This window comes from Alosa pseudoharengus, unplaced genomic scaffold (assembly GCF_046254945.1).
Source record: "Alosa pseudoharengus isolate Yale_2024_CS ecotype anadromous, Long Island Sound unplaced genomic scaffold, YU_APseudo_1.1 YU_APseudo_1.1_scf_10, whole genome shotgun sequence".
NCBI lineage: Eukaryota > Metazoa > Chordata > Actinopteri > Clupeiformes > Clupeidae > Alosa > Alosa pseudoharengus.
In genome coordinates this window covers 23,860,635-23,887,917 of record NW_027468565.1, presented here as the reverse complement: position 1 = coordinate 23,887,917, position 27,283 = coordinate 23,860,635, and the positions used below count along the sequence as shown (strand labels likewise).

Genomic DNA, 27,283 nt, shown 5'->3' with positions numbered 1-27,283 from the left:
AACATTTACGAAGGAATGACAACATTTTTTAAATCTAAGCAGCACACAAAACAAAACTTTGGTAGGAAGGCAGCACAGTTGCCTGTTCTACGAGCTGCGCTATGTACATTAAACCTGCGCAAATCAAGGACGCAGTTCGCCGATTGTGGCAGCTGCAGCACTGTGCAGCAAATTTGTTCGCTATGCAGCCAGCGAAACACACCCAGCGGAAAGGGGTCCTCGCCACGACTGAACAGCGTGCAATGCCTTTCTATAAACCTGCAGGCGCGGGCTGGAATCGCCATACAACGACGGTCGAAGACGGTATTTTGCTGCAATGGCTATTATGTATCGACATTAATAGAACATTTGAAACAATGAAACAACTAAAGCCTTGCAAATGCGGTCTTTGAGCCAGAGTAGGCTACCAGGCGGGGCGCTTATGTAACCCATGGTGTCAAGCAATGTCTCTACTCTATTTCCGTGCCACCTATAGCGGCAGCGGGGTTCACATCAGTCGCCTGAATGATGGGTAATGTTTATTCATTTATTCAATACATTTAACAATCGTTAAATGTGTTTCCTTAAAAATGCGTTTGATAGCCTTATCAAAATGGCGCCTATGTATTAAGGTCAGGTGATGTGTCGTCTTCTCCATTTTAGCTGGAAAATTTTAACTGGCAACGGAACTACGGGGGTGGGACCATAATTTGTATTTTCATTGGTAAGGTTGTGACGTCCGGATTTGGGCGAAGCGATTTCTCATTTTATTTGTTTAAATTGGTGTCAGTCTGGATAAAAAAAAAAGTGTCAATCTGGTAAATCTTGTTGTTGCGATGGGCTGAGCTTAAAATTAGTTCAACAGTCTGCTTGTGTGCCCTGATGAGGGCTTGCCCGCTGTGTTCTTTCTGGTTGCTGGGGACTGTTCACTTCGGACACATGTAGCATACACGATCGACACTAGCGAGAACTTATTTTCAGGATTTTTTGCACTTTTGAATGGTGTTGGTACGAAGTATTACACCCCGTAATTTCTTATTGTTTTGTCTTTATTTCACCTCACATGAGTAGCCTAACTGCAGTAAAAGAATCATCTAACATTGTTTTCTGTAGGCCACTGTTCAATGTTGATCAGACGACCATTACCGTTGAAAATGAGAAATTCTCATTGTTTGATAATTTGATGAGCTCAACTGCAATCTAGAAGGATGGCATATAGGTTTTGCGACACGATGGCTCTATTTCGATTTAGATTCGTGTTCGCCTAGGCTGCTTGTGGACATTCATGAGTTGTTGATATACCCCAAGTGGTGCCTCGGTCGTCTTTACGTCTAAAAAAACGAAAATACTTTCTACGAGGTTAACTTGTTTAATAAATGATTATCGCACTTGAACTACACTCTTTCCTTTCTCAACCAAACAAATACACCAGCTCCGCCTTGTTGAACGATTGGTTCAATATGGAGGTTGGGCGTCTGCAAGTACTTGACGTGCCTATTCTTGTTTATTGATTGGCCATGTGTGACGACAGTCACATGTCATGTCCCGCCCTCTAAAGGGATCAAGGTAGTGTGTGAACTGTGTCTAAGAGGCGGCATCCTTTAACGCTACTGCATGTCCAAGTGTTCCTGTATCTCCTGATTGCTTTACTGAAGCCGAAATGGATATGAAGAAAAGAATTCATCTAGAATTGCGAAATCGGACACCATCTGATGTAAGAACCTTTTTGTTGAATTAATGTTTACTTGAAAGACAGCATGTATCGTGATACTGCCCTTGATCTGGGTTAAAGGCGCACAGACAGTAACGAAGTTGATGTGGCATATTCTTGAATGGACTTTAAATGTAGTCGGCTTCAGGGTGTCATTTGTTGAAGAAGTACCTTAGACCCAGAACGGCATTTGTCATCCCTCTTTTGATCTCATGGAACTATTTAGCGCTTTGAGCTGTGTGTAAATGCAGCGGTTGCAGTGGTGAGCAGCCCGACGGTAGCTGAAGTAAACAAGGGTATCAGTGTGGAGCCATGTTTGTAACTTTAATCTCGTGCGCGCCCTTTTCATTTAGCACACAACTGCATGAGGCCAGAATTTGATGATTTCTGCCATTCTTCTATTGGATTACTATTGGGGTGCGAGAGATCAGTCGTTTGTTAAGATTTGCATTAACATCCTCCGGTGTGTCAACGTTTAATGGAGATAATGTGGCGTTAAATTTGGTTGGTGAAACAACGTTGGAAGGTACGTTAACGTTATAACGTTAGCCAAGTAAGCTAACATTAGCTAACGTTAGTCTGTATAGCTATACTGCTTTTCGCTAGTGAACGTTAACCCCAACTTGTACGTTTGTGGCTCGGTGTGTAGAACGCATTTACGACAATAATGTCTGGAAAAAATATTTTAGCATTTCACGCAATGTTATTGCTTTATATCTTATTTAGAAACAAAAACACAGATTTGCGGTAAAACATGCGGCAGTTAACGTACAAGATGATCTTGCGTTCTGGAATGTTTCACATTACCGTAAATTTACCTCTAAGGAAACGTTTTAGAACACTTTTTCTTAACACTAATTCAGGTTGTATCCAGTGTTAATGGTAGGGTTGACTATATACCTTCAATCCCATCGATAACGTTTTAAAATCTTTAATTTGGTCTTTAATCCCATGCTTTAACGCACAACTCCAAGAAGTCGAGCCCGTTGTCTTGCCGTTTACCATCACTGGCCACTGTCTGTTGTGGATGCCCCGGTTGGGTGAGAGAAGGTTAACCAGCACAAGGCATGTGTTCTGGCGTACGGTTAAGTTCCGGCGTACGTGGTTCATCAAGCAGGAACTGCTTTCAGAATAAGTGAACAAACTCCGGTGTTGGAGATCAGGTTGGGTAGCTAGTATACGACGCGTTATCGTTTCGTACTCTTGTCCTGGCAAGCATAACAGTTACGCAGAGCTCCGTTACATGCCGCCATTTTAGTGGTTGATTAACCACTACACCATCTATTTGCCCGAAAAATGGTCCGTCTGTTATTACATAAGAGTTTAGTGCAATCCCTTTTCAAAGATTACCCATTTAGATCTCCAAGTTGAATTTACTGTGTGCCAGCGTGGTTGGTTGAGCCCCTTGGCCACCTATTGTCTTTGCTTGGTAGCGCTAAAGCGTTGCACGGATGCACTTTAAGCCGAAGTGATATTTGAGGGGTAATGTTGGCTAACTTGGTTTACTATTAAGTTCGGAATGGGCGAGACTGAGTAATGCGATAGAAATACGCTTTTATTTGCTTAATCGTACCATGGATATTGAATCAATGTCGTCGGCCATTTTGCATAAAACGTTAGCGAAATAAAATCGAAGTCGTGCGTTTTAGAAACTTGTTAAAAGTAACATTATCCTAGTCCGTATTTTTAAAAACGGAAATAGTGTAATGTGGAAGCGGCTGCTCTTAAAAATAACCCCCTCTTCCATGGAACTGTATTTGTATGGTTAGCAAATGTAAGATAATCTTAACAGTACGTCAAGACGCGACACGACGGAATCCCGCTGTGGTTTCCCAAGAACTTTGTAAAATAATTATAAGCTCAACATCGGTGATCAATGGAAAATCGAGATGTAATAGACTGTTTACGGGAGCTCGTGTGTTCAAGAGTACGCTGCAGTAATGCCAGTTAGCTCCGTGCAACGCACATTTATTGGTGTGGTGAGTGGAAATGAATCCAGCCTGCACTGCATCAATGGGGACATGATGTATGCCACCTTGGGAGTCTAAAGACACTGCATCATGGGCGGGGGCTGTTCAATGGCAGTCTAAACATTTGTGGTTTGGGGGAGACATGCCAACCATCACGCTCAGATGAAGTTTCTGTGTGTCCTCCACGGGTCAAACCATGTTTATTTTATCCGTGACTGGGCTGCCCTGGCTATATTAGCATAACCTGTAGCTCTGATACCGAGCTCCGCCGGATTCTAGCTAGTACTCTAGGGCACAGTAACAGCAAATTACCTGGGTTAGATGTCCTCTCTAATCATTGAAGTCATATTTGATATATCAGACGATGTACTTGATATGTTGTAAGGTTAGGTGACCTCCTGTTGGAAAGCCTTGATCAATGCTGTCAATTCTTCTTAGTGTTCCAAGGTATGCTGCAAACATGCCTGAATATTTTTAGATTACAGTTTACCTTCTGTAGATATATAATGGACTATTCACACTGTTCACATGTGATGTATGTGGACTGTTCACATGTGGTGATGTATGTGGACTGTTCACATATTCTGGCCCTGTGTTGAAAAAAAACCCAGCTTTGTTTTGGTATATTTCTCCTGGCCCTTGCCCTGATGAAATATTAATGATGAAAAACATTTTTGTTCAGGTTTACTGCAAGCAACACTCTGTGTCAAAACGTACTGATGATTTGACTCAATTTAATCCCTGCTAGACTAAGTGCAGTCTGACTGTCCTCAGGAGCAGACTCCGCTGTGAGGGGTCTGCATGTATGTGAACTGCTACATGTTACGGTTGGCTGTGGCAGCCCAGTTGCAATGTATGAGCCGGTGCTAATTGTGCTCGTGTTGTGTTTCAGGTCAAGGAGCTGGTTCTTGATAACTGTCGATCAAATGAAGGGAAAATCGAAGGCCTCACAGATGAATTTGAAGAGCTGGAGTTTTTAAGCACAATTAATGTTGGCTTAACATCAGTTGCAAATTTGCCTAAATTGAATAAACTCAAAAAGGTTTGTACACAGACACATCTTCAGATGTGAAGTGACATAAGCACATCTCTTTCATAGTTTAAGTAAATGTTCTTGATGTTTTAATAGTTTGATTAAGTAGGCTATGTGCTTAATTTTAGCTTGAATTGAGTGACAACCGCATCTCTGGAGGCCTGGAAGTTCTGTCAGAAAAATGTTCAAACCTCACACACCTCAACCTCAGTGGAAACAAAATCAAAGACCTCAGCACCATCGAACCTCTGGTGAGACTCACAGGGCTATATGTGTGTCTGTCTTTGTGTGTGTATATATATATATATATATATATATATGTGTGTGTGTGTGCGTGCGCGTGTGTGGGCGCAAGCAAGGGAGGAAGAGGTAAATGGTGTCCGCAAACCACTGAAGGCTGCGTGTGTGTGGATGTGGATGTAAGAGGGTGAGCTCTGACCAGTCCGTGTGTGTGTAAGAGGGTGAGCTCTGATCACTCCGTCTGTGTGTGTGTGTGTGTGTAACAGGGTGAGCTCTGTTCACTCTGTCCCTGTGTGTGTGTGTGTGTGTGTGTGTGTGTGTGTGTGTGTGTGTGTGTGTGTGTGTGTGTGTGTGTGTGTGTGTGTGTGTGTGTGTGTGTGTGTGTGTGTGTGTGTGTGTGTGTGTGTGTGTGTGTGTGTGTGTGTGTGTGTGTGTGTGTGTGTGTGTGTGTGTGTGTGTGTGTGTGTGTGTGTGTGTGTGTGTGTGTGTGTGTGTGTGTAAGAGGGTGAGCTCTGACCACTCTGTCCCCTCCCTGGCAGAGAAAGTTGGAGAGCCTGAAGAGCTTAGACCTGTTCAACTGTGAGGTCACCAACCTGAACGACTACCGGGAGAATGTGTTTAAGCTCCTCCCCCAGCTGACCTATCTGGACGGCTATGACAAAGAGGACAAGGAGGCCCCCGACTCGGATGCTGAGGGCTACGTGGAGGGGCTGGACGACGAAGACGAGGATGATGAAGATGGTATGTCTGACATTAGCAGTGCCAGCTAGCTGAACCTCATGAACAAGGCCAAAGTCCTGGTGTTCATGTGGTGTGTGTGTGTTAAGAGTCATTAAAAGAATCCTCATCTGATTGTGTGTGTGTTTTCATGCTTTTGTAGGAGCAGAGGAGGACTATGATGAAGATGCAGCTCCAGGGGATGAGGATGATGATGATGAAGAGGTGGAAGAGGAGGAGGATGACGAGGAAGGCGGCGAGGAGGACGACGATGATTTAAGTGGACAGGTAAGACTGTCCCTTCCACTCCGCCACACGCACACCAGACGCGAACTGGACACGTGTGTGTGTCAGTGTGTGTCAAACACAAACTGGACATTTGTGTGTGTGAAACGCACCATAACATTAATTAAACTTGTGTGTTGACAGGAGGAGGAGGATGAGCTGAATGAAGGCGAGGATGATGAGGACTTAGGTGAGTGGAGTGTGTGTGTGTGTGTGTCTGTGTGTGTGCATTAGTGTGATCTCTATGTGTGTGCGCAACAATATTGTGATCTGAGTGTGTGTGACTGTGCTGTGTTACAGACGAGGAGCGGGGGCAGAAGAGGAAACGAGATCCTCAGGATGAAGGTGATGATGATGATGACGACGACGACGACGATGATGAAGACTAAACCCGCTTCTTTACTTGCTTTTTAAAAATGACTCTTGTGTTTCCTAAACGGACATATGAGCTGTGTGTGGGTGTGTGTGTGTGTGTAGAGATGGGGGGGGCTGGGGACGTGAAGTCCAGGTTAGGTCACAGGCGTATTTCTTTTATGTTTATCAGTTGCAGACTTTAGTTCAGTTACATTTCTTTTCCAGCTCCGGTGCTGTAATCCAGACCACAAACATTATTTTGTAAAGGAACACACTCCCTTACTAAAGGTGTCAGTTCTTGCTACCATGGATGCCGAAATGCATATACAGATGTTTTTACAACAGAGAGCAGAAACGTACCCAAAGCTTTTGAGTGCTTGTCCACCTATTTTGATGACTACTGCTTTTTTAATCTCATACACCAGCCTGCCCTTATTTTCCTCTGGAGGGTTGTTCATTTTACAGAGTAAACTATTTTACTGTTGTGAGTGTTGAGGGTGGCCTTGTCCCAAGGAGACTCTGTGTGTGTGTGTGTGTGTGTGTGTGTGTGTGTGTGCGTGTGCGCACGCTTGCGGCCCCTGTCCGTCTTGCTCTGAATGTCTGCCATTATCACAGGCTGGCTCCTTCCTGTGCGTGAATAGTCTATGTGTGGGGTTTTTGTAAATAGTGACCAAAACTTTTTCTATGCTCTTTTGATAATGGTAGACATTTTTTCATTATCCAGCTGTAACAATTTAACTATAATAAAATGTTCATTGGACATTGAAGAATCCATATTGTGAATGCATGGTGTCTTCCTGTTGGCGTGTCTTGTGCCACCGAAAGCCTATTTCCACTGACAGAGAACCGGTTCCATTCCTGTTCGCTAACCAACATTTGAAAACAGTTCGCAACGTGGCACTGTGGTTCAGAGCTTGAACCAGAAAATAGTCTTTTTTTTCTGTGTACCGGAGTGGGAGCGGAGAAGGCTTAAAAGCTTCCCGTCCATATCAACTGTTGCCATGAGTAAACAAAACTAGCCAACTAGCACTAATGGTAACTAGCATTTTAAACAGCTAATTTCTGCCATTTTCGTTCGTATCATTCTCCTGTTAATGCATGTCATTAACTTTTGTTTTGCATGAGACACCCATTGTGGATGACACCCTTGGTTCGGTTCAAACCTGGTGGAAATGTTGGCTCGTTCATTAGATAACAAAGAATTCTGAATGGTTCAAACAAGGCGTTTTCTGACGGTCGAAAAACGATGAGATGAGCACTACCATGGTGCCCTGCTGTCGTGTAACGGGAGAGATGAGCACCGTGGTGCCCTGCTGTCGTGTAATGGTACAGTGGGCACCCCATCACGGATTTTCTACTGGGCGTCGCTGGCATGGCGACAGACTGCAGTAGATTGAGAGGATGCTCTGTGATTTGGCCGTCCCATCAAGAATGTCTCTCCCAGCTGATGAAGCACAGCAAGAACTCCCCAGCCGTTGAGGAAGGGCTCCATCTAGTGGTCAAGTGGCTGTGTTGCTGCACAACACTGAAAAATGGCCAGGGTATGGCACACTTTTAATGAGCAAAGCCATGTGCAGGGAATCCATGCCATGGTTTTATTTAAAGAGTTGTGCATTCAGTGACTGCCTTGTTCACCTCAGCCAGCACTTCAGGGTCTGCGGCACAGAGGGGCAAGTAGGATGTGGGATCAGGTGCCCTCAGCTTCCCTTCCAGTCACCAGAGAGATGACCTAGGGTTAGACTCTTGACTGGTTATCACAGAAGATTCACCCATCAGAGTCTAACCCTAATCATAGGTTATCACAGGAGAGATGACCCGTCAGCCTAACCCTAGGTCATCACAGACCTGTCAGAGAGCATCACATGAGAGCATGGCCATTGAAACCAGATCAGCTGCAGCTGATGGTAGAAAAAGTTCAACCTGAATAAACACATATAAGAGATACTGATGGTCACCTGCTTCAATCACTTGCATAATGTAGAAGTGGTCAATTTTTACAGTATTTTTTTATAGTCAACATAAGCAAACGGTATTTATAAGCAAACAGATTATTTTCAAGAGTTTGTAGGTATTTACAGTACATATATTTAACAGTGTCAGCATTGGGGGTGGGGTATCTGCCTCCTGTAGATGGCTGAGAAGGTGTAGGACTACACTGCACAGATTAATGCTGTTTTGGGATGTAGGAACAACGCATTGAACATGAGCTCATAATAAGGAGTGAATAACTGAAATACAAGGAACAGATATCGCCCCATGCTAAAAATGTCACATAAATGTCCTACAGAAGAGGTGGCAGATTTGGGCAAGAGATTGACAGCAGTAACCCACCATGGCAGTGATGTCTCCATGTCCTCGAATCTCATATGTCCCATCAGACGTGAGCGTAATGTCTCCATGTCCTCCTATGAGACCTAAGAGTAATCTCTCCAGTTTCTGAGAGTAATGTCTCCATGTCCTATGAGAGAGCTGAGAGTAATGTCTCCATGTCCTCTTATCAGACATCTCACTAATCAGAGAGTGAGAAAGAGTAGTTTGAAGGAAAATAAATGTGAGGGGACATACAGTTGTTAAATTTAAGAGGGCGAGAGTAGTTTTATGAGAGGAGAGGAGCTTTTATTTAGTTTAATGGAAAACTTAGATCACCGTTTCTCGAGGTCACCGAGTACTGTCCATACAAAATAAAAAAAATAAAAAACGGTGCTACCTAGCTCGAGTTGCTGCAGCCAACAGCTATAGTAGCAGGCAGCTACAGTGCTATACTCTGGGGGCATAATTTTAACTGTGACCTTGAGTAACAGATCTATGTGCAAAATCGCCGGAATTCTCCTTTAAGGGAGAGTAAATTTGAGGGGGTGAAACTCGTTAGGAAGTTTGAGGGAGATTAAGTTCGAGGGGGCGTTAGGATCGACAGTTAGGATCTCGTTAGGGTCGACAGTGAGACGTCTATGCTGAAGTGCTTTATGAGTGTCGGGCTCCTGAGAGGGTTGGAGTCGGGGGGTCGGAGGGTGATGGTGAGGGGTCATGAGCAGGAGTTGTTTTTCAGGTTCTTCAGCTCCAGTTCCAGCTGTTGGATCCTCTGGTCCTTCTGCACTAGATCCTCTCTCATCTGCCTTAACTCATCCTCCTGTCTGAAGAACATCCTCAGGAGCTATGTACATGGAGTCACACACAGCACACACACACACACACGCACAGCACAAGCATGAGAATGTTAAATGTAACTTGCAACTTCTATGTATGTAATGTACTGTAAACTGAAATCCTATGTCACTATGTCATTCAACAGTTAGCTTAAGCTAATCTCCCAAGTTGTGTCTTTTTGCTTTATCAGTTTACAATCACAAGTTCCTAAAGGAATGTGCGTGTCATGCCACAGATTAACAGGCTCTATGATAAAAAAAATTGTTACACTCTTCTACAGTCGAGTCGAGACATTTGTTGAGTCGTAGTATTATGTTGGAATATACACCAAGAGTTCGTTGAAGGGTGTCCACAAAATATTTTCAACAGAAATTGTATTCTTCGGTCAATATTGTGTTTATTTGCTACTGTGTTGGTGTGAGGCTGGCACACACACACACACACACACACACACCTCGCTGTGGGTCTTTGGCGGTACGTTCTCCAGCAGGTCGATGCTGTGCACGGGCCCCGGCCTCCTCCCCTGTCTGGAGGCCCGGGTGGCCTTCTGGCCTGGTGGCTTGTAGCTGGCTTTCAGGGACATCAGAACTGGTCCTGTTGGGATAGCACACACACACACACACACACAAATGCACATGTGAATGAACATACACACATTCACAATCTTCAACAGAGTACAGGAGGTGTGTAGAGTGAGGGAGATGAGAAAGTGTATGATAAGAAGAGGAGGTGTGTGTGTGTGAGAAGTAGAGGGTGTGTGTAAGTGTGTGTGTGTGTGTGTGTGTGTTAGTACAGGAGGTGTGTAGAGTGAGGGAGAAGAGAAAGTGTATGATGAGAAGAGCTTGTGGAATAGAGGAGGTTTATGCGTAATAGTTTAGGTGTGTGTGAGGAGTGGAGGGTGTGTGTGTGAGGAGTAGAGGAGGTGTATGAGAAGAAGTGAAGGTGTGTGTGAGGAGGTGTGTTTGCGGAGCAGAGGTGTGTGTGTGTGAGGAGTAGAGGGTGTGTGTGTGAGGAGTAGAAGAGGTGTGTGTGTTAGGAATAGAGGGTGTGTGTGTGTGAGGAGTAGAGGGTGTGTGTGTGACGAGTAGAGGAGGTGTGTGTGTTAGGAGAAGAGGGTGTGTGTGTGTGTGTGTGTGTGTTAGTAGAGGAGGTGTTTGTGAGGAGTAGAGGAGGTGTGTGTGTGAGAAGTAGAGGAGGTGTGTGTGTGAGGAGTAGAAGGGGTGTGTGTGAGGAGTAGAGGAGGTGTGTGTGTGGGGAGGAGAGGAGGTGTGTGTGTGAGGAGAGGAGGTGTTTTTGGTGAGGACTCATACCTCGGTTGACCCCTCTTAGCCACTCGTCTGCTGAGAGTGCTGGTTCTGGTCCTGCTGTCATGGGGTAAAGGTCCTCCTGGTACGCCTCCGACTGTTGGCACACAACACTGGGTGTCTACACAAGCCTATGTGTGTGTGTCTGTGTCTGTGTATGAGTGTGCCTGCACAGGCCTGTGTGTACCTGTGTGTCTGCATCAGTGTTGGGGTTTGTTACTCAAAAAAGTAATGTATTACACACTTGCTACTGTAAAAAAATGTAATTCCTTACATTACTTCTTTACTCTCTATGGAAAGTAGTGTGTTACATTACTTGTGCGTTACTGCAGTTCAAATGTTTCTATGGGCACTGTTATTGATACCTTCCCTTTTTATTTATTATTTAATTAATGATGTGTGAAACATTAGATTAGCATAATCTAGTCTATTAGACGCCTAAACCAGACACTGTACCAGGTTGCACTGTACCAGGCATTTCTTACAGACAGCAGATCATTGCTTTGTCTTACTGAAAGATGCCTTCAAGTTCACAAACACGGCAAACAGTGCTGCTTTTAAAAATTGTGCAAATTGCAACTGCTTAATGGAAGTGCTGCTGTCCAGCTTGCACACCCTCTCTCACAATGTTGAATGACACGCACACAACTTGCAAAAATTTTAACTGCTTTCGTAAGTTGCGTACCTACCTTCTGTCATTCATAGGCTAGATGCTCTTGTTCACACTAAACCAGTGGCAGTACTAGCTTGTATAACACCCTGAAATGTTTTTGGAGGCAATTTGTGGTGTTATTGACTTTAGCTTAGTAATTAATGCTCTCCCGCTCCAGTAGTAAGATAACAAAGGGCCCTATTTTGGCGATCAGAAACGCAGTGACCCTGCGTAATATGACCTTACCCTGCGTGGTACAATCATTGAGATAGTCTCCACCAGCCCCTTTAGTGTTACCAGCTTGTAGAATCGGAAGACTTCACAAGCTCCCACATCTAGTCCACGTTTAGGCATCACACCTGACAAGTACACGTCATCGTTATTGTCTAGTCCACGTTTAGGCATCACACCTGAGTAAGTACATGTCATCATTATTGTCTAGTCCACGTTTAGGCATCATACCTGAGTAAGTACACGTCATTGTTATTATCATTAACCTTACCATAGTCACACCCTCTACAATGCATCCAGACCAGAGGCAGCACCACCATACAGATGTGTGACTGGTGCACATAGTAATAGCAGTTCTTACCGAGACCTTTCTGTGGAGCAGGTGAGTGGAACTCCATTATAAACTGCAGGTATGGCTTCTCTGGAATGACTTCATAGTACCTGATGTTTCCATCTCCCTGGTGAAAAGTTCACAAAAATGGTGTCAGTTGGATGTGACCTATCCTCCAGAACATATGAAACTAAACCCCGCCCTCAAACTAAACCCCCCTCCTAAACCCCATGTTAATATTCTGGTTTTGCTCCTGTTGTCAGGGCCCAGAGTTCTCAGGCCGGACAGGTGAGAAGAGTTCCGAGTTGTGATTTACACCTGTCTAAAGAGATGATGGCGGTAGAGTTGTGATTTACACCTGTCTAAAGAGATGATGGCGCGAGGGTTGTGATGGCGTGAGGGTTGTGATGGCGTTAAGGTTTTCTAGAGAGGACGATGGCGTGAGGGTTGTGATGGCGTGAAGATTTTCTAGAGAGGACGATGGTGTGAGGGTTGTGAGGGCGTGAGGGTTGTGATGGTGAGAGGGTTGTGATGGCGTTAAGGTTTTCTAGAGAGGACGATGGTGTAAGGGTTGTGAGGGCGTGAGGGTTGTGATGGTGTGAGAGTTGTGATGGCGTGAGGGTTTTCTAGAGAGTACGATGGCATGATGGTTGTGATGGTGTGAGGGTTGTGATGGCGTGAAGGCTTTTTAGAGAGGACGATGGTGTGAGGGTTGTGATGGCATTAGTGCTTTCTAGAGAGGACGATGGTGTGAGGGTTTTCTAGAGAGGACAATGGTGTGAGGGTTGTGATGGCGTGAGGGTTGTGATGGCATTAGTGCTTTCTAGAGAGGACGATGGCGTGATGGTTGTGATGGCGTGAGGGTTGTGACGGCGTGAAGGCTTTTAGAGAGGACGATGGTGTGAGGGTTGTGATGGCGTGAGGGTTTTCTAGAGAGGACGATGGCGTGAGGGTTTTCTAGAGAGGACGATGGCGTGAGGGTTGTGATGCCGTGAGGGTTGTGATGCCATTAGTGCTTTCTAGAGAGGACGATGGTGTGAGGGTTGTCATGGCGTGAGGGTTTTCTAGAGAGGACGATGGCATAAGGGTTGTGATGGCGTGAGGGTTGTGATGGCGTGAGGGCTTTCTAGAGAGGATGATGGCGTGAGGGTAGTGAGTTGTCACGGACTGCACCTTGCCCGCCAGGTAGAGCATGTGTGTGTCGGGATCGTAGAAGGGGAAGAGCAGTCCAGACAGGCCGTCAATCTCCTCCTCCACCAAGGGCATGGACAGGTCCTCCTGCATTAATTGTATTTTTATTTATTCATTTCCCTTTGGACATAATGTGAAGAATACCCATGCTCTGTGTTGCCTACATGCCACTAGTATTAGCATGCTAACCAGCTATTATCGGACCATATTATACTCCCTATTCCATTATCGGACCATATTATTCTCTTGTAATACCACATTGTACCTCAAGAGACGCTGTATCATAGACTATGCGCTGTATTGAGTAAGAAATTAGAATATCATGGAAAAGTTCATTTTCCCCCGAAATTTATTTAAAAAATAAAACTTTCATATAATCTAGATTCATTACACATAAAGTAAAATATTTCAAGCTTTTGTTTTGTTTTAATCTTGATTATTCTAATCTTGATGATTAGTGTTTACAGCTCATGGAAATAAAAAATCCAGTATCTCAAAATATTACAATAAATCATTTATAATACAGAAATGTTGAGACCTGAGAAGAGCTCTAATCAGCTAATTAAGTCAAAACACTGGCAGTACTTTCCTGAGCCTCTAATCTCTCAGTCTGTGCAGGGCAATGGACTTTTCCATGATATTATAGTTTTTTGAGATGCAAGAAATAGAAGTGAGTGTACAGTACCTGGTCTCACTTTATATCATGTGGTTATGAAACAGTAAAATAGTGATGGAAGTCAGTTTACAATAAAATAGTGATGGAAGTGAGTGTACAGGAAGTGAGTTTAGAGTACCTGGTCCCACAATGCAACCTGCCTGCTGTTCCATCGCGAGACGCCTGTTGTTGCTAACTTTTTCATGTTGCCAAGAAACACCGCCCTGTTTACTCTGTGACTCTTGCAATCAGCCTCCTGGGAGGAATTTAATAACAGTGAAGTCAGTCTTTAATCACCTTTTTTTATTTAACGTGTATGATATTACAGTTTTTTCTGAATGCTTAAACACAACCGTGATTCTTATAGCACAATTTCTAAAACTATTAATACTTATAGCAAAATCACTCACTGAGTTCGCAAAACTAAAAGCACAAACACTGCTTTGCACTCAGTTTGCAATTTTGTAACACACACTTTGCACAACTGTAGGCACAATCCACTGCACAGCACTCTTTTTGCGGAACTGTAAACACAACTCACTGCTTTACACTCAATTTCGAAATGATCAACACACTCCTAGCAAATCTATACACATGTGTGGCTATTATTTACACTATTTTGCCAACTCTCTGGCACACTTTCTCATGTGAAAACTGTTTTAGATAATTAGTTAACTTTGCAATCAGCCTACGCACTATAAATAAGCCACAGGTAATGTACAATGGGTACAATGGAGGGAGCAGGAAGAGTGAGAAGAGTAAGAATTAGAGGAGGCTGAAGAATAGGACGTGGAGGTGAAGTGAAAGGGAGAGGATGACAAGGAGGTGAAGTTAGAGGAAGAGGACAAGGAGGGGCAAGAGGAGGACGAGGAGGGGGAAGAGGAAGGGTAGGAAGAGTAAGAAATAGCCCTTTTATACAGGCAAAAAAATGTGGGGATATTGTCATGTCGGGCCTGGATACGGCATTCCAGAATATATTTTCCCCGGTGCCTTGGACTAGGACATTGCATGTGATGTAGACCAAATGTTGAGAGAGACGACCCGATGTAGACTGATTTGTTTTGTCTCAGTGAAATTGCTATTTTGTGTTTTGACACACTTGTGTTGTTTTGATGTGTGTAAATAAACACCAATACTTGAAGTTTGGATCCCTGTATGTTTACAGAACTATGACAAAAGCATGACCTCAAACTGACATAGTCTACCTTGTGCACAGAGAAAGCAAAAGCCAGATGTGTTTTTGATTCATACCATCAGTGTGTAGTTGGCACATTGTGTGCTTATTATTGTGATGGCTTGTGTTTACTGTGTGATACGAAAACCATTTTTACAAAGGTGTGAACAGTTAAGCAAGGTGTGTTAGCTTTTGCAAGAGAACTACAATGTTTTGCTGATTGGGTGAAAGGTTTTCCTATTTGTGTGTAGAGTTTTGCAAAAAAAGCCATAGTTACAAAAAATGTGCTTAAGCAATCAGAAAAAACTGTAAAGGCATAGTCCTTGTCCCTGAAACAACCTTGCAGCACAAGCATGTCTTGAAGTTCATTGGCTGGAACAATTTCCAGAACTTTAGAATGTGTAATTGCTTATAGGACTATAAGCATTTGCCTTTTTGAGGTATATACAGCATGGATTGTGTCTCTATTTCCTACCTGAAGAACATCTCCAGACCGAGGGTCAATCAAACGTAGCCTCCTGTCCTTGCAGCTAGTGGCCAGCAGACTGCCGTCCGTGTTAAAGGACATGGAGAGGATGACATCAGAGTGGCTGTCAATCACCTTCACGGCTCCGCCCATCTCCAGATTCCACACTAAGATCTTGGGGGAGGGGGGGGGGGGGGTGCAGAGAAATAGAGAGGACGAGAGAGGGAGAGGGGGGTAATAAGAACTCATGAGTCATGACCTTGGAACATTATAATTCTGTCTAGTGGTGAAGTGACTGAAGAGACAGAACTAGATGAGAGGGAGCACCAGGTGTGTTCACCTTGAAGTCGTATCCAGCGCTGAACAGCAGTCCGGCACAGGTGGGGTGCCACTCCACGAGGCCCACCTTGCGGCTGTGGCCAAACAACTCCAGAACACACTCGCTCATGTTCCGCCTCAGACCTCCCTCCGGAATCTCCCAAATACGCACCTGAAGTCAGCAATCACCCAATCAGCAATCTGCATTCACCCAATCAGCAATCACCCAATCAGCAATCAGTATTCACCCAATCAGCATTAATCCCATCACATGCTCTCAACCAGCCAATGACACCACCAATTTATAGAGTAGAGATATTCTACCATATTACCCGCTTACAGAGATATCACCCTACCTGCTTACAGAGATACCACCTTACCCGCTTACAGAGATATCACGCTGATACCACCCTACCCACTTACAGAGATACCACCCTGATACCACCCTACCCATTAACAGAGATATCACCCGCTTACAGAGATATCACCCTGATACCACCCTACCCACTTACAGAGATACCACCCTGATACCACCCTACCCGCTTACAGAGATACCACCCTGATACCACCTTACCAGGGTTGTGCACAGGTGTGTACACGAATTGCAATTCTGCTTCCTGTTTGCTACCTCAATTGAAATGCAAGTGAAATTCAAGAATTGAATTGGAATTTAAGAGCCAGTTTCAATTCAATTCTGGAATTTTGCACAAGCCTGCACCTTACCCGCAGAGAAATGTGGCATGTGTAATGAGCAAGCAACAAAGAAGATAAATCCATTTAATTTCTGACCAACCTATGTGGTGTTACTAAACTCTCCCAATTATTTTATATAGGAGCCTGATCTTGTTCACTTGAGAGCTTCCCAGGGCCAAGGGTATTGCCGAGAGTAGCCCCTGCAGCCTCGGTGTGTGTGTTTGTGTGTGTGTGTGTGTGTGTGCTGAAACTCACAGAGCAGTCCTCTGAGCATGAGGCTATAATGTTGTCCATGAAAGGATTCCATTTGATGTCCAGAACACTGCCCTGATGGCCACAGACTTTGGGGTAGTTTGGGTCTATCCGCCCTGCCTGAGAGAGAGAGAAAGAGAAGATGCTTCTTATCACCTAGAGACTTTGAGCAGACTTTCTAATGGAGACGCAGCACTCAAAAAATCCTCCATAGAAATGCATGGGGTTAGTTTGTAACACCATGGCCGTTTGGTGCCAATCATGTGTTGTGTATTGTGCCAATCATGTGTTGTGTGTCGCTGCTGGAGCAAGGTTAGTGTTGTGAAGCCTTGTGTGCGCGCATTTCTACCCAAAATATGCCCGATAAGTGCCCAAAATGCATTGCAATATGGACTTGCCCAAAATATGAAGTGGAGGGACTTGCCTAAAAGGACTTTGCTTTTAGGCAAGTACCTAGAGGACCTTGAGGGCTTGCAATGTGCCCCAGTGGCCACTGAGGGGTGCTGATGTTGCGTTTTGAGGCCCTCAGACCTTTCTGTCCCTCAGATGTCTGAGTACAGAGACCGAGGGTGTGTGTGAGACTAAGAGACTGAGTGGGGTTGGGAATTAGGTGAGGTTAATAGTGTGTGGGGTAATGAGTGTGCGGTGTAATTAATGTATGATGAGTGTGTGGAAGTGTGGGGTCATAATGATTGTGTGGGGTGATGAGTGTGTGGCAGGGCCGTAGTCACCATAGACATTGAGGGGGACGTGTCCCCCCCAATATTCAAATATGATCAAAATGTCCCCCCCAATATTCGGACATAGAAAAATAAAGAAAGAATAAAGCGCTATACTAGACCTACAGGAAACCAACACGTATCTGAATTGTAATCAAACGTAAATAACGCACAAATTAGTGACCTATGGTTCCAGAGTAGCCTACACCCCTGAGTGGTTTGTCCTGGTGATTTTCCGTTTTTCGTTAGTGGCGTGCGCTATCAAAAGCTTCCATTTACTGCACCCTACTGTGGTGAGGTAGGGCTGTCAACAATATCGCAAAAGCTACCGGTACAATTTTCACAAAACTTCTTGGAAAGGTGTAGCACAGGCTAAGGAAATCCCATACATGTTTGAAGCCGATCAGACTGAAAGGGAACATTTTCCATATTGTAGCCTATTCTCGCAATGATAGCGAAAGTGAAACGTTTTATTTTATCTGATGAATTTGTGCAAGCCTGTGTCATTTCTTTCACGTCTTTCAACATAAATAATGCACTCATATGCTAGTAGTAATACCAGAAATTACCGTGTATAGGCCTCTTAGAAATGATTTTTGCATCTTGCATATTATTTAGATGCGCACTCAATCGCGCATCCATGCAGGCAAAACGTGATCAAATGTGGCGACGTTTACAATACGTGATAGCCTACAGTTAATGTGAATCGCGGACAATAACCAAAGAAAGGAATTTGCACCTCCATTCACCAATTAAAGGCTGTAGTAGGCCTAGTGTTTCTACATGTTGGCACAAAACGTCATTTCTGTCAGAAGCCAGTCTATGCATACAGGGGTAACATGAGGTGAGTCAGACAGAAGAGGGGCTTGTCTTAGTAGCCTATTCCTGAATCCTGTCCCTTTCAAACTACGACGTTAAAATTGTGTAATTAGCCGCCAGCATAATAAAATCTAAATTAAAAGACAAAATCTTATTATGCTCCAAACCTATGAGTCTAAGCCTTAGTTTAAAAAAATCTTCAGGTGTAAGTAATAAGTCAAAGAACCACATTCTGTGTAATATAGAGGTTATCATAAGATACTCAGGATGGACCAGTGAAGTTGCTTCTTCTCCACCCTTCTCTTTTCACAAAACTCACGGGGGGGGGGGGGCGGCATCTGTGTCCGTCAAAAGTTTGGACATTGGTCCCCCCCAATGTTGACATCATGACTACGGCCTTGGTGTGTGGGGTAATAATGATTGTGTGGGGGTGATTTGTGTGTGTGGGTTAGTAGTGTGTGGGGCAGGGCTGTACAGTGCACACACTAACTAGCACATGCTACAAAAAAACTGTCTCTGTGCTATGGATGATTTACCAATTTAGCACCAGTGACACCTTATTTAATGTTTTCTAGAGTGTAGTCTACAGATGAGGTGTTTGTAACTACATACTGATGCTAGAGATTTTGTGGATTGTGTTACAAAACTATCAACCTCTGTAGCACTAGTGCTATGAGCAAAAAGGTTAACATACAACCCTGTGGGGTAGTAAATGTATGTTTGGGGAGAGGACTGTGTGTGCACAGTGATGAGTGTGTTTGGGGTGATTAGTGTGTGTGGTGTAATGAGTGTGTGTGTGTGTGTGTGGGGGGGTGATTACTGTGAAGGATGATGAGTGTGTGGGGGAGGTGATCCGTGTGTGTGTGGTGATAAAAGTGTGGGTTGATGAGAGTGTGATGTCAGCTGCAGAGTTAAATCTCAGAAGACCCTAAAATGTCTTCCCTGTTATCTGGACAATAGAACGGGGTGCAGTGTCTTCAGGTGGACTGAAGACAACAGAGAGCCCGAAGCTCGAAGCCCTAATCAGTAGGCCACGACTGCCCCTTGTGCAATAGCTCCTTATTCAGAGACGAGTTCAGGTGACTACAGTAACAGTGTTACCTTGGTAACCGGAATGACAACAAAGGCTCCTCCTCCTGCGCTCTCGGTCACGACGGCCAGGAACTTGGCGTTGACGGCGCAGAAATGGCTGTCGTGGACGCTCCTGGTGACGGGGATCCCATCGAAACACTGCTCTCGGCCGCCAGCTTTGCCATACACATTCCGGAACTTAGAGCTCCGGTACACGGGCCGCCATGACATCTAGAGCAACAGAAAAGCTCACATTGTCATTGTCCTGCCCCAGACCTGCTGTCAGCCAGCTCAATCACACTTGCACTGGGAACCCACTCTGCAGCATGGGTGTGTGTGTGTGTGTGAGGGTCTGGGAACCCACTCTGCAGCATATGTGTGTGTGTGTGTGTGTGTGTGTGTCTGTGTGTGTGTGTGTGTGTGAGGGTCTGGGAACCCACTCCACAGCATGTGTGTGTGTGAGGGTCTGGGAACCCATTCTGCAGTGTGTGTGTGTGTACAGCATGTGTGTGTGTGTGAGGGTCTGGGAACCCATTCTGCAGTGTGTGTGTGTGTGAGGGTCTGGGAACCCACTCTGCAGCATTGTGTGTGTGTGTGTGTGTGAAGGTCTGGGAACAAGTGTGTGTGTGAGCAGATTGCCAGGAGTTGATTTCATTTGGGTTTAGCACAACTTCATGTCCGTCCAAGGATGTCAATCCTGGGAAACCAACAGAACAAATGTATGAGCAGATTAATAGGCAAATAAATCTAACTGACTTAAAGGGGTTCTTGGAGAGTGGCAAGATACACACTTCCAGTTACAGAATTCACAGGACACAGACACAGTTACTCGTCAATCTTAGCAGTTTTCTTTATATTGAGATGATTGTACTTCGTATGTAAATATCTAAGTGCATCCAATGTGTTGTCAGTGTGATTGAAGTGTGTGCTATTTCTAAAAATGGTATCGCCAGACTCAGAGAACGGCTGGAAGAACTTGAGAAAGGTAAAAATCAATTGTTTAACTCAAGGGGAGGTGGAAAATGAGTGTAATTCCCCAAATGGTGGAATATCCCTTTAATGTTTTTTTAATCATGGTTGTGGCTATTAGCACAATGTTTGTATTATCAGGTGAGTTGTGTGCAAGTTGTGTTGTTTTAATCAGTATTGGTCATTCCAAAAAAAATAATCAACTGTGTGTGTGAGTCTGTGTGTGTGCGTGAATGAGACTGTGTGTGTGTGTGTGTGTGTGTGTGTGTGTATGTGTGTGTGTGTGTGTGTGTGTTTGTGTGTGTGTGAGTGTAGTCAGTGGGCTGATGGTCGTTAGCGGCTGTGCTAAGGATTGAGCCTTTGTGCGGATCAGCTGCTGTGTGAGCACTAGCGTTAGCGTGCTAATGAGGACACACAATGTGTAAAGAGGCCAGGGGTCATGCTGCCAGGGAGACACCGCTGGACCCCGCCTTGTCCTCACACAAACCCACCGGGGCAGAAAAGCATCTTTATGACAGAGCCACGACCTGAGGTCACCCCAGGGACATGACCTTGAGAGAGGTCATCAGGCGACAGACCGCCTGTCCTCTTCCTGGACGGGAGCCTTTCCTGGCCCACCCGGTCTCCCACCCTGGCCGACCCTACAGCTATTTTTACAGGTCTTTTCCTTTACTCCTGAGCTCCATGCTGCTGCGTGTGTGTGTGTGTGTGTGTGTATGTGTGTGTGTGTGTGTGTGTATGTGTGTGTGTGTGTGTTTGTGTGTGTGTATGTGTGTGTGTGTTTGTGTATGTGTGTGTGTGTGTGTGTGTGTGTGTGTGCGTGTGTACTGCCTGTGTTCTGAGTGTGTGTGCATGCGTGTGTATGTGTGTGTGTGTGTATATGCATGTGTATGTGTGTGTGTGTGTGTATGTAACTGTGTGTGTACTGACTGTGCTGTACTGTGCTGCCTATGTGTGTGTACTGCCTGTGCCCTGAGTGTGTGTGCGTGTGTGCATGTGCGTGTATGTGTGTGCACTGCCTGTGCTGTCTGTGTGTGTGCATGTGCACTGCCTGTGCCCTGTATGTGTATGTGTGTATGTGTGTATACAGTATGTGTTATTTGTTATTTGTTATGCAGTGATCCCTCGTCGATGGAATGATTTACCTAATGCTCCTTCTACAGTAGAGATAGTTTTGGGATCTTCTTTACCATGCATCTAACAAATTAATTCATACAGAGACATGGTGTATATGTTATGTATATATATGGTTATTGTTATTATTCTATTAAATTCTACCTAGTTTATTACTAATATTGGTATTTTTTTTATTGAGGCTCTTTCCTTTGACTTTCCTTGTTCATTTTAATGTTTATGTAATGGATGTCATTGTAATTCATTTTGGACAAAAATGTAAAAGTGTAAAAGTGTGCGCTGAACCATCAGGAGATTTTTGGCAGTAGAACTAGAGGGAGGGTGGGGGCAGTAGAACTAGAGGGGGGGTGGGGGCTGTAGAACTGGGGGGGGGTGCCAGCTGGATTACTCCTTGCTGCCCTACATACGGCTCAAACGCTGCTCTGACGTTGGTGCTCTGACCTAATTTTTCGCAAGATAATTTTAATCTCTCAGTGCATTCTGGGAGTAGGGCATCTGTGATGACATCATCACTGTTAATACTGTAACTCATAGAAAGCCCGGAAGTAATGACCTTGCCCTGTTAGAGCAGAGGGTCTTATCCCTAGCCCTTGCCCTAATCCTAACATGAACCCCAGCGCAAACATGCATGGTGTCAGTATGTCTCTGATGCATGAGGATCTGTGCCACATTGTTTGAATTCATTCCATATTTGTCAGTAATCTGGAACAATAGAAACACTGACCTACTTCTGCCATCAGCAGAGAGCAGATTTAGCAGCAGAGCAGAAGCCCTGCAGGCACAGTGGAGCTGGGAGAGATCTCAGCAATATGCTCCTGACCTGGACGAGCCTCATTACAGATGTGCTGCTACTGACCTGGACGAGTCTCATTACATACATACGTGCTACTAGTGACCTGGACGAGCCTCATTACAGATGTGCTGCCCGGGGTCAGGGGACTGACAGCCAGGAAATCTACATGCACCAGAGTGTAGACTCAATTATATGGCAGCTCTCTGTACAAACTCTGCTTGACAGACTGTCACTGCGGTTATATCTTCACCAGTCTTGAGTGTTACCATGTTCTGTCTGGGTGTTCTTGTAATGTATTTGTAATGTCATGTAATAATGTATGTGTCTCTATCTATCTGGAAGCAGGTTGGCTGGTGATCACTGGTGTGGACATACCGGTTGACTGGTGTAGAGAAGCTGTAAGGTTATGTGGTGTGGTGCTGCTCTCTCTTGGTCTCTTGCTCTCAGATGCACACACACACAAGCAACCATACAGACATGCACACACACACACACACACATACACACACACACACAAACTTGCACACACAAACATGTGCCCATACTCAAACAATACAAATACACACGCACACATGCACTAATACAGACACAGCTAATCAAAATAAGAATGACAAAAGTAAGAATGAGAGATGATGTGTAATGTATGTGTGTGTGTGTGTGTGTGTGTGTGTGTGTGTGTGTGTGTGTGTTTGATCCCCAGACCTGGCTAAAGTGAGCGTGTGTCTTTTGTTCCTCATTATAAATCATGTGTTTTATGGGTAAATCTCCATTATGAATCATGTGTGTTATGGTGTGTGTGTGTGTGTGTGTGTGTGTGTGTGAGTCTGTGTGTGTGCGTGAATGAGACTGTGTGTAATGCCCCAGGGGAGCACTCCTTTGTATTAGCATCCGTGCCTAACCTTACCAAACACAGACACACACAGACACGCATACACACACACACGTGCACACACACACACACACACACACACACACAAACAAACAGCTGCTTTGACACACATGTATTGTGTCTTGTGAGGACCATTCACCATTCAGGTGTGTTTCCTGGTTTGTTGTGTCTTATTTCCTCTCTCAGACCCAGATGTTTCCTGTGCTTGTTCAGGCTTACCCCATCAGACGCTCTCTCTCACACTCACACACACACACACACACACACACACACACACACACACACACACACACACACACACACACACACACAAATGGACATCTTACTGTCTATATAAACAGAATTACCAGATCTGTTCAGCTTGCATGACATGACTTGTGTTCCAGCCACATCCAAACTGACTCCTATCCCTAACCCTATTCCTAACTTGACCCTAACCTTACAATTTTTGCCTATTGCCTACACACTTTTTGCTCATTATGTTAAAACTCAAAATGGTTGTCCTTCTGTAAGCTTCTCTCATCTTCACAAAGGAACTCTGGATCTCACTTATAGCGACCATTGAGTCCTTGGTTACCTGTATAACCAAGGTCCTTTGTATCCAATTACTCAGTTTTACTGAGAGGCCAGATCTAGGAAGACTGTTGGTTGTTTAAAATATTTTCCATTTGAGAATGATGGAGTTTCAATGCTGCAAATATTTTCTTGTATCCTTTCCCAGATCTGTGTCTTCACACAACCCTGTCTCGCAAGTCTACAGACAATTCTCTCGACCTTGTGGCTTGGTTTTCACTCTTGACATACATCATCAACTGTGAGACCTTACATGTGTGCCCCGCCTAATAATGTCCAATGAATTCATTTAGGCACAGGTGTACTCCAATCAAGTTGGAGAAGCATCTCAAGGACAACTGATAAGTAAGATGCACCAGAGCTGAATTGCAAGCGTCATAACAATGGTGTGAATACTTATGTAAATAGTATATTTCAGTCTTTTATTTTGTATAAATTTACAAAACAATCCAAACACATGTTTTTTGATTGATGAGAAGAAAGGGTCTGAAAACTTTCCGGTTGCACTGTATATAACACTGCAGTCATTGCAGTAATAAAGAGAATCCATACTGCATCCGACTGTTGTGGTGCACTGAATGCCCTCTGTCCACATTGATTCTGTTATATGCGTCATATTTCTCATTCAAAATGGCAGAGTAACGTGAGTGACAGAAATAAAAATAGAAACGGTATCCGACAAAAGGTCATCGCGCTGCATATCACACCACCAGCTTTACGTCTTGTAGGCCCTACTGTCAGGATATTCCAACTGAAAACAATGTAGCCTAATTAAACTGATTTTATCAGTAATATTTGCTTGCATCTCATGTAGGACTTGGTGAGAGCCATGGAAAAAAAGCAATGTGGCAAACACCTTTACGCAAATGCAGCAAACTGGTAACGTTAACTTTACTGTAAAAAACATATTCAGATCAACAACGCCATAATTGATCCTTCTATTTTAACTGTATCAACACATAAACTAATCATGACAGGTGCGTAAGGATTTATCTTAGCCTACCTTTTATTTGAACAACCAGTATCAACCTTTGATCTGACCCCACCTCAATGTCTCTTCATGTCTCTTCCATTGCTTGCAGAAGAGGCATGCAGGCATGTGGTTGGTGGTCATATCTTTTTTCTTCAAAGTCTCAGACATACCTGAAAACACTTACAGAGAAAACTGAACACCAACCAGTCTGAGACTACAAATAGACTTCAGGTAAGCCATTGTGTACCTGTTCAACTGTGTAGTTTTACTTTGAGTAACCGTGTACAGATTTGTACTTGTCCCTTTACTCCCAATTTCTAAAACCTCTCAGAGAATTCTTTTCAGTGTGCCAATGAAAAGTATATGACCACCAACAGCTATAACCATACACATCTATAACCCAACACACAACCTCACACATCTATACGCATCTACATACATAACCCAACACCCATAACCATAAATCTATAACCAAACACCCAACTTCACACACATCTATAATACACATCTATAACTCAACACCTCACACATCTATAACCATCTATATCCCAGCAGTCGCAACCTCACACATCTATAACCCAACAGCCGCAACCTCACACATCTATAATCCAACACCCATAACCTCACACATCTATAACCCAACACACAACCTCACACATCTATAACCCAACACCCATAACCTCACACATCTATAACCCAACACCCTACACATCTATACACATCTATAATCCAACACCCATAACCTCACACATAACCCAACACCCATAACCATAAATCTATAACCAAACACCCAACTTCACACACATCTAAATACACATCTATAATCCAACACCTCACACATCTATAACCCAACAGCCGCAACCTCACACATCTATAACCCAACAACCGCAACCTCACACATCTATAACCCAACAACCATAACCTCACACATCTATAACCCAACACTCATAACCTTACACATCTATAACCCAACACCCATGACCTCACACATCTATAACCCAACACCCATATCCTCAAACATCTATAACCCAACACCCATAACCTCACACATCTATAACCCAACACCCATAACCTCACACATCTATAACCTAAAACCCATGACCTCACACATCCATAACCCAACACCCATGACCTCACACATCTATAACCAGTGTTGGGAACATTACTTTAAAGCAACACCAAAGAGTTTTTTGTACCTTAAAATAATGTTTCCAAAATTGTTTCCGTGGTTCATCAACTCGTAACAGGGTGAACGGCACTTCTGCATTCGCTTCGCGGCCCTCTATCGGCTATAACCGCACTATGTAAGTTTACCAGATCGGGTAGCGGTTTTGTAGTTCGATGAAATGAGACATAAGAAACTACAAATTTGACATCCATGATGTCACAATACATCGTACTTTCATAAAATCATGCAACATATTCTACCTTGTCTATGGACATCGTTATTTGCAAAGCCGTTGCTGGATAAACAAATAGCATGCGTGGAAAAGTTCTTTGGTGTTGCTTTAAAAAAGTAATTAGTTATAGTTACTTACTACTTGTTCCAAAAAGTAACTGAGTTAGTAACTGAATTACTCTATGATAATAGTAACTCGTTACCAGGGAAAGTAACTATTTGCGTTACTGTTAAAAAAAAGTTGCTATATGTCAAAGAATTTGGATTTTGTGAGCAGCCAGTTGAAATGAGTAGAAAGGACAGGTGTTTGTAGGCTACATAACGTTCGATATTTATTAGATAGATAGATAGATAGGTAGATAGATAGATACTTTATTGATCCCCAAGGGGAAATTCAAGATATTGCACATCGACAGACCTATACGGTTGACTTCAGCCTGTGTCATAGGTTTTTGTTGTGAGGCAGAAAGATCTAGCTTTTGCTGCTTGGAGGACTTTGCTCCGAGTCCTTCTTTGCTAGTGGATGGCGAGCTATCATCTGTGGTGGAGGTATCGGTGTTTTTGGCCACTAGCTTTAGATGCGTGTTTGAGATGCTTCATTAAATTAGAGTTGCTTACAATGGATGTCGACAAAGTCTTCGCTCTTGGACATAATGTACACATTACATGCACATTCTTGCCTTTGACCACAATGAATTTGAAGTAGTGCTTATATCTCCACCTTGAAAATGCCAACTTTTCATCGGATTGCTCCTGACCTCTGCTGTTTCGTCGAATCTCTATTTTAGCTGGTGCATGTGTGTGTCGCGCGTGTGCTGGCTAGTGTGTAAAAACACTGGCTCTGATTGGCTATCATGAAACATGACTACTCTGCCTTAGCCAATCACGTCGTTATTAACCCACCTCCTCACTAGCTGTGAGCCAGGGGTGCGTTCGGATTACACAGTTTATTCAATCAATGCATAGTAACGCACCACATTTAACGTCCAGTAACGTTAACGGCTTTGTAACGACGGGAAAAGTAATTAATTAGATTACCCCGTTACTGAAAAAATAACGTTGTTACCTAACACTGTCTATAACCCAACACCCATAACCTCACACATCTATAACCCAACACCCATATCCTCACACATCTATAACCCAACACCCATAACTTCACACATCTATAACCTAAAACCCATATCCTCACACATCTATAACCCAACACCCATGACCTCACACATCTATAACCTAAAACCCAT

At 44.0% G+C, this 27,283-nt stretch overlaps 2 protein-coding genes across 3 annotated transcripts in view; one reads left to right on the top strand and one right to left on the bottom strand.

Moving 5' to 3' along the window:
- On the top strand, positions 1–7,063 carry LOC143104053 (acidic leucine-rich nuclear phosphoprotein 32 family member D-like). 2 transcript variants are annotated; one of them, XM_076267982.1, is made up of 7 exons: positions 1–303; positions 4,553–4,702; positions 4,822–4,944; positions 5,473–5,674; positions 5,814–5,938; positions 6,080–6,125; positions 6,236–7,063. In XM_076267982.1, the coding sequence occupies exons 1-7, from the start codon at positions 16–18 to the stop codon at positions 6,322–6,324; spliced, it is 1,023 nt and encodes a 340-aa protein (XP_076124097.1). In that variant the 5' UTR covers positions 1–15; the 3' UTR covers positions 6,325–7,063. The 2 variants fall into 2 exon arrangements, with proteins under 2 accessions (XP_076124097.1, XP_076124105.1); XM_076267990.1 differs by lacking the exon at positions 1–303 and adding an exon at positions 544–1,693.
- LOC143104048 (coronin-2B-like) overlaps positions 5,631–27,283 on the bottom strand; it is a 21,783-nt gene continuing 130 nt past the window's right edge. Inside the window, exons 2-13 of the mRNA XM_076267968.1 lie at positions 19,340–19,540; positions 16,704–16,820; positions 15,778–15,927; positions 15,447–15,611; positions 13,937–14,053; positions 13,125–13,229; positions 11,982–12,078; positions 11,636–11,748; positions 10,744–10,834; positions 9,888–10,027; positions 9,320–9,440; positions 5,631–5,680 (exon numbers count right to left, since the gene is read on the bottom strand). Of these exons, the coding sequence (XP_076124083.1) occupies positions 5,631–5,680; positions 9,320–9,440; positions 9,888–10,027; positions 10,744–10,834; positions 11,636–11,748; positions 11,982–12,078; positions 13,125–13,229; positions 13,937–14,053; positions 15,447–15,611; positions 15,778–15,927; positions 16,704–16,820; positions 19,340–19,540 (1,467 nt within the window). The remainder of the gene's footprint in view (positions 5,681–9,319; positions 9,441–9,887; positions 10,028–10,743; positions 10,835–11,635; positions 11,749–11,981; positions 12,079–13,124; positions 13,230–13,936; positions 14,054–15,446; positions 15,612–15,777; positions 15,928–16,703; positions 16,821–19,339; positions 19,541–27,283) is intronic.

Bases quoted from the DNA above. Each gene is read 5' to 3' on its own strand.
- LOC143104053 (XM_076267982.1), top strand. From the start codon at position 16: ATGACAACATTTTTTAAATCTAAGCAGCACACAAAACAAAACTTTGGT. The intron at 4,945-5,472 runs GTGAGACTCACA...CCTCCCTGGCAG, and splicing joins TCAGCACCATCGAACCTCTG to AGAAAGTTGGAGAGCCTGAA. The intron at 6,126-6,235 runs GTGAGTGGAGTG...GCTGTGTTACAG, and splicing joins CGAGGATGATGAGGACTTAG to ACGAGGAGCGGGGGCAGAAG.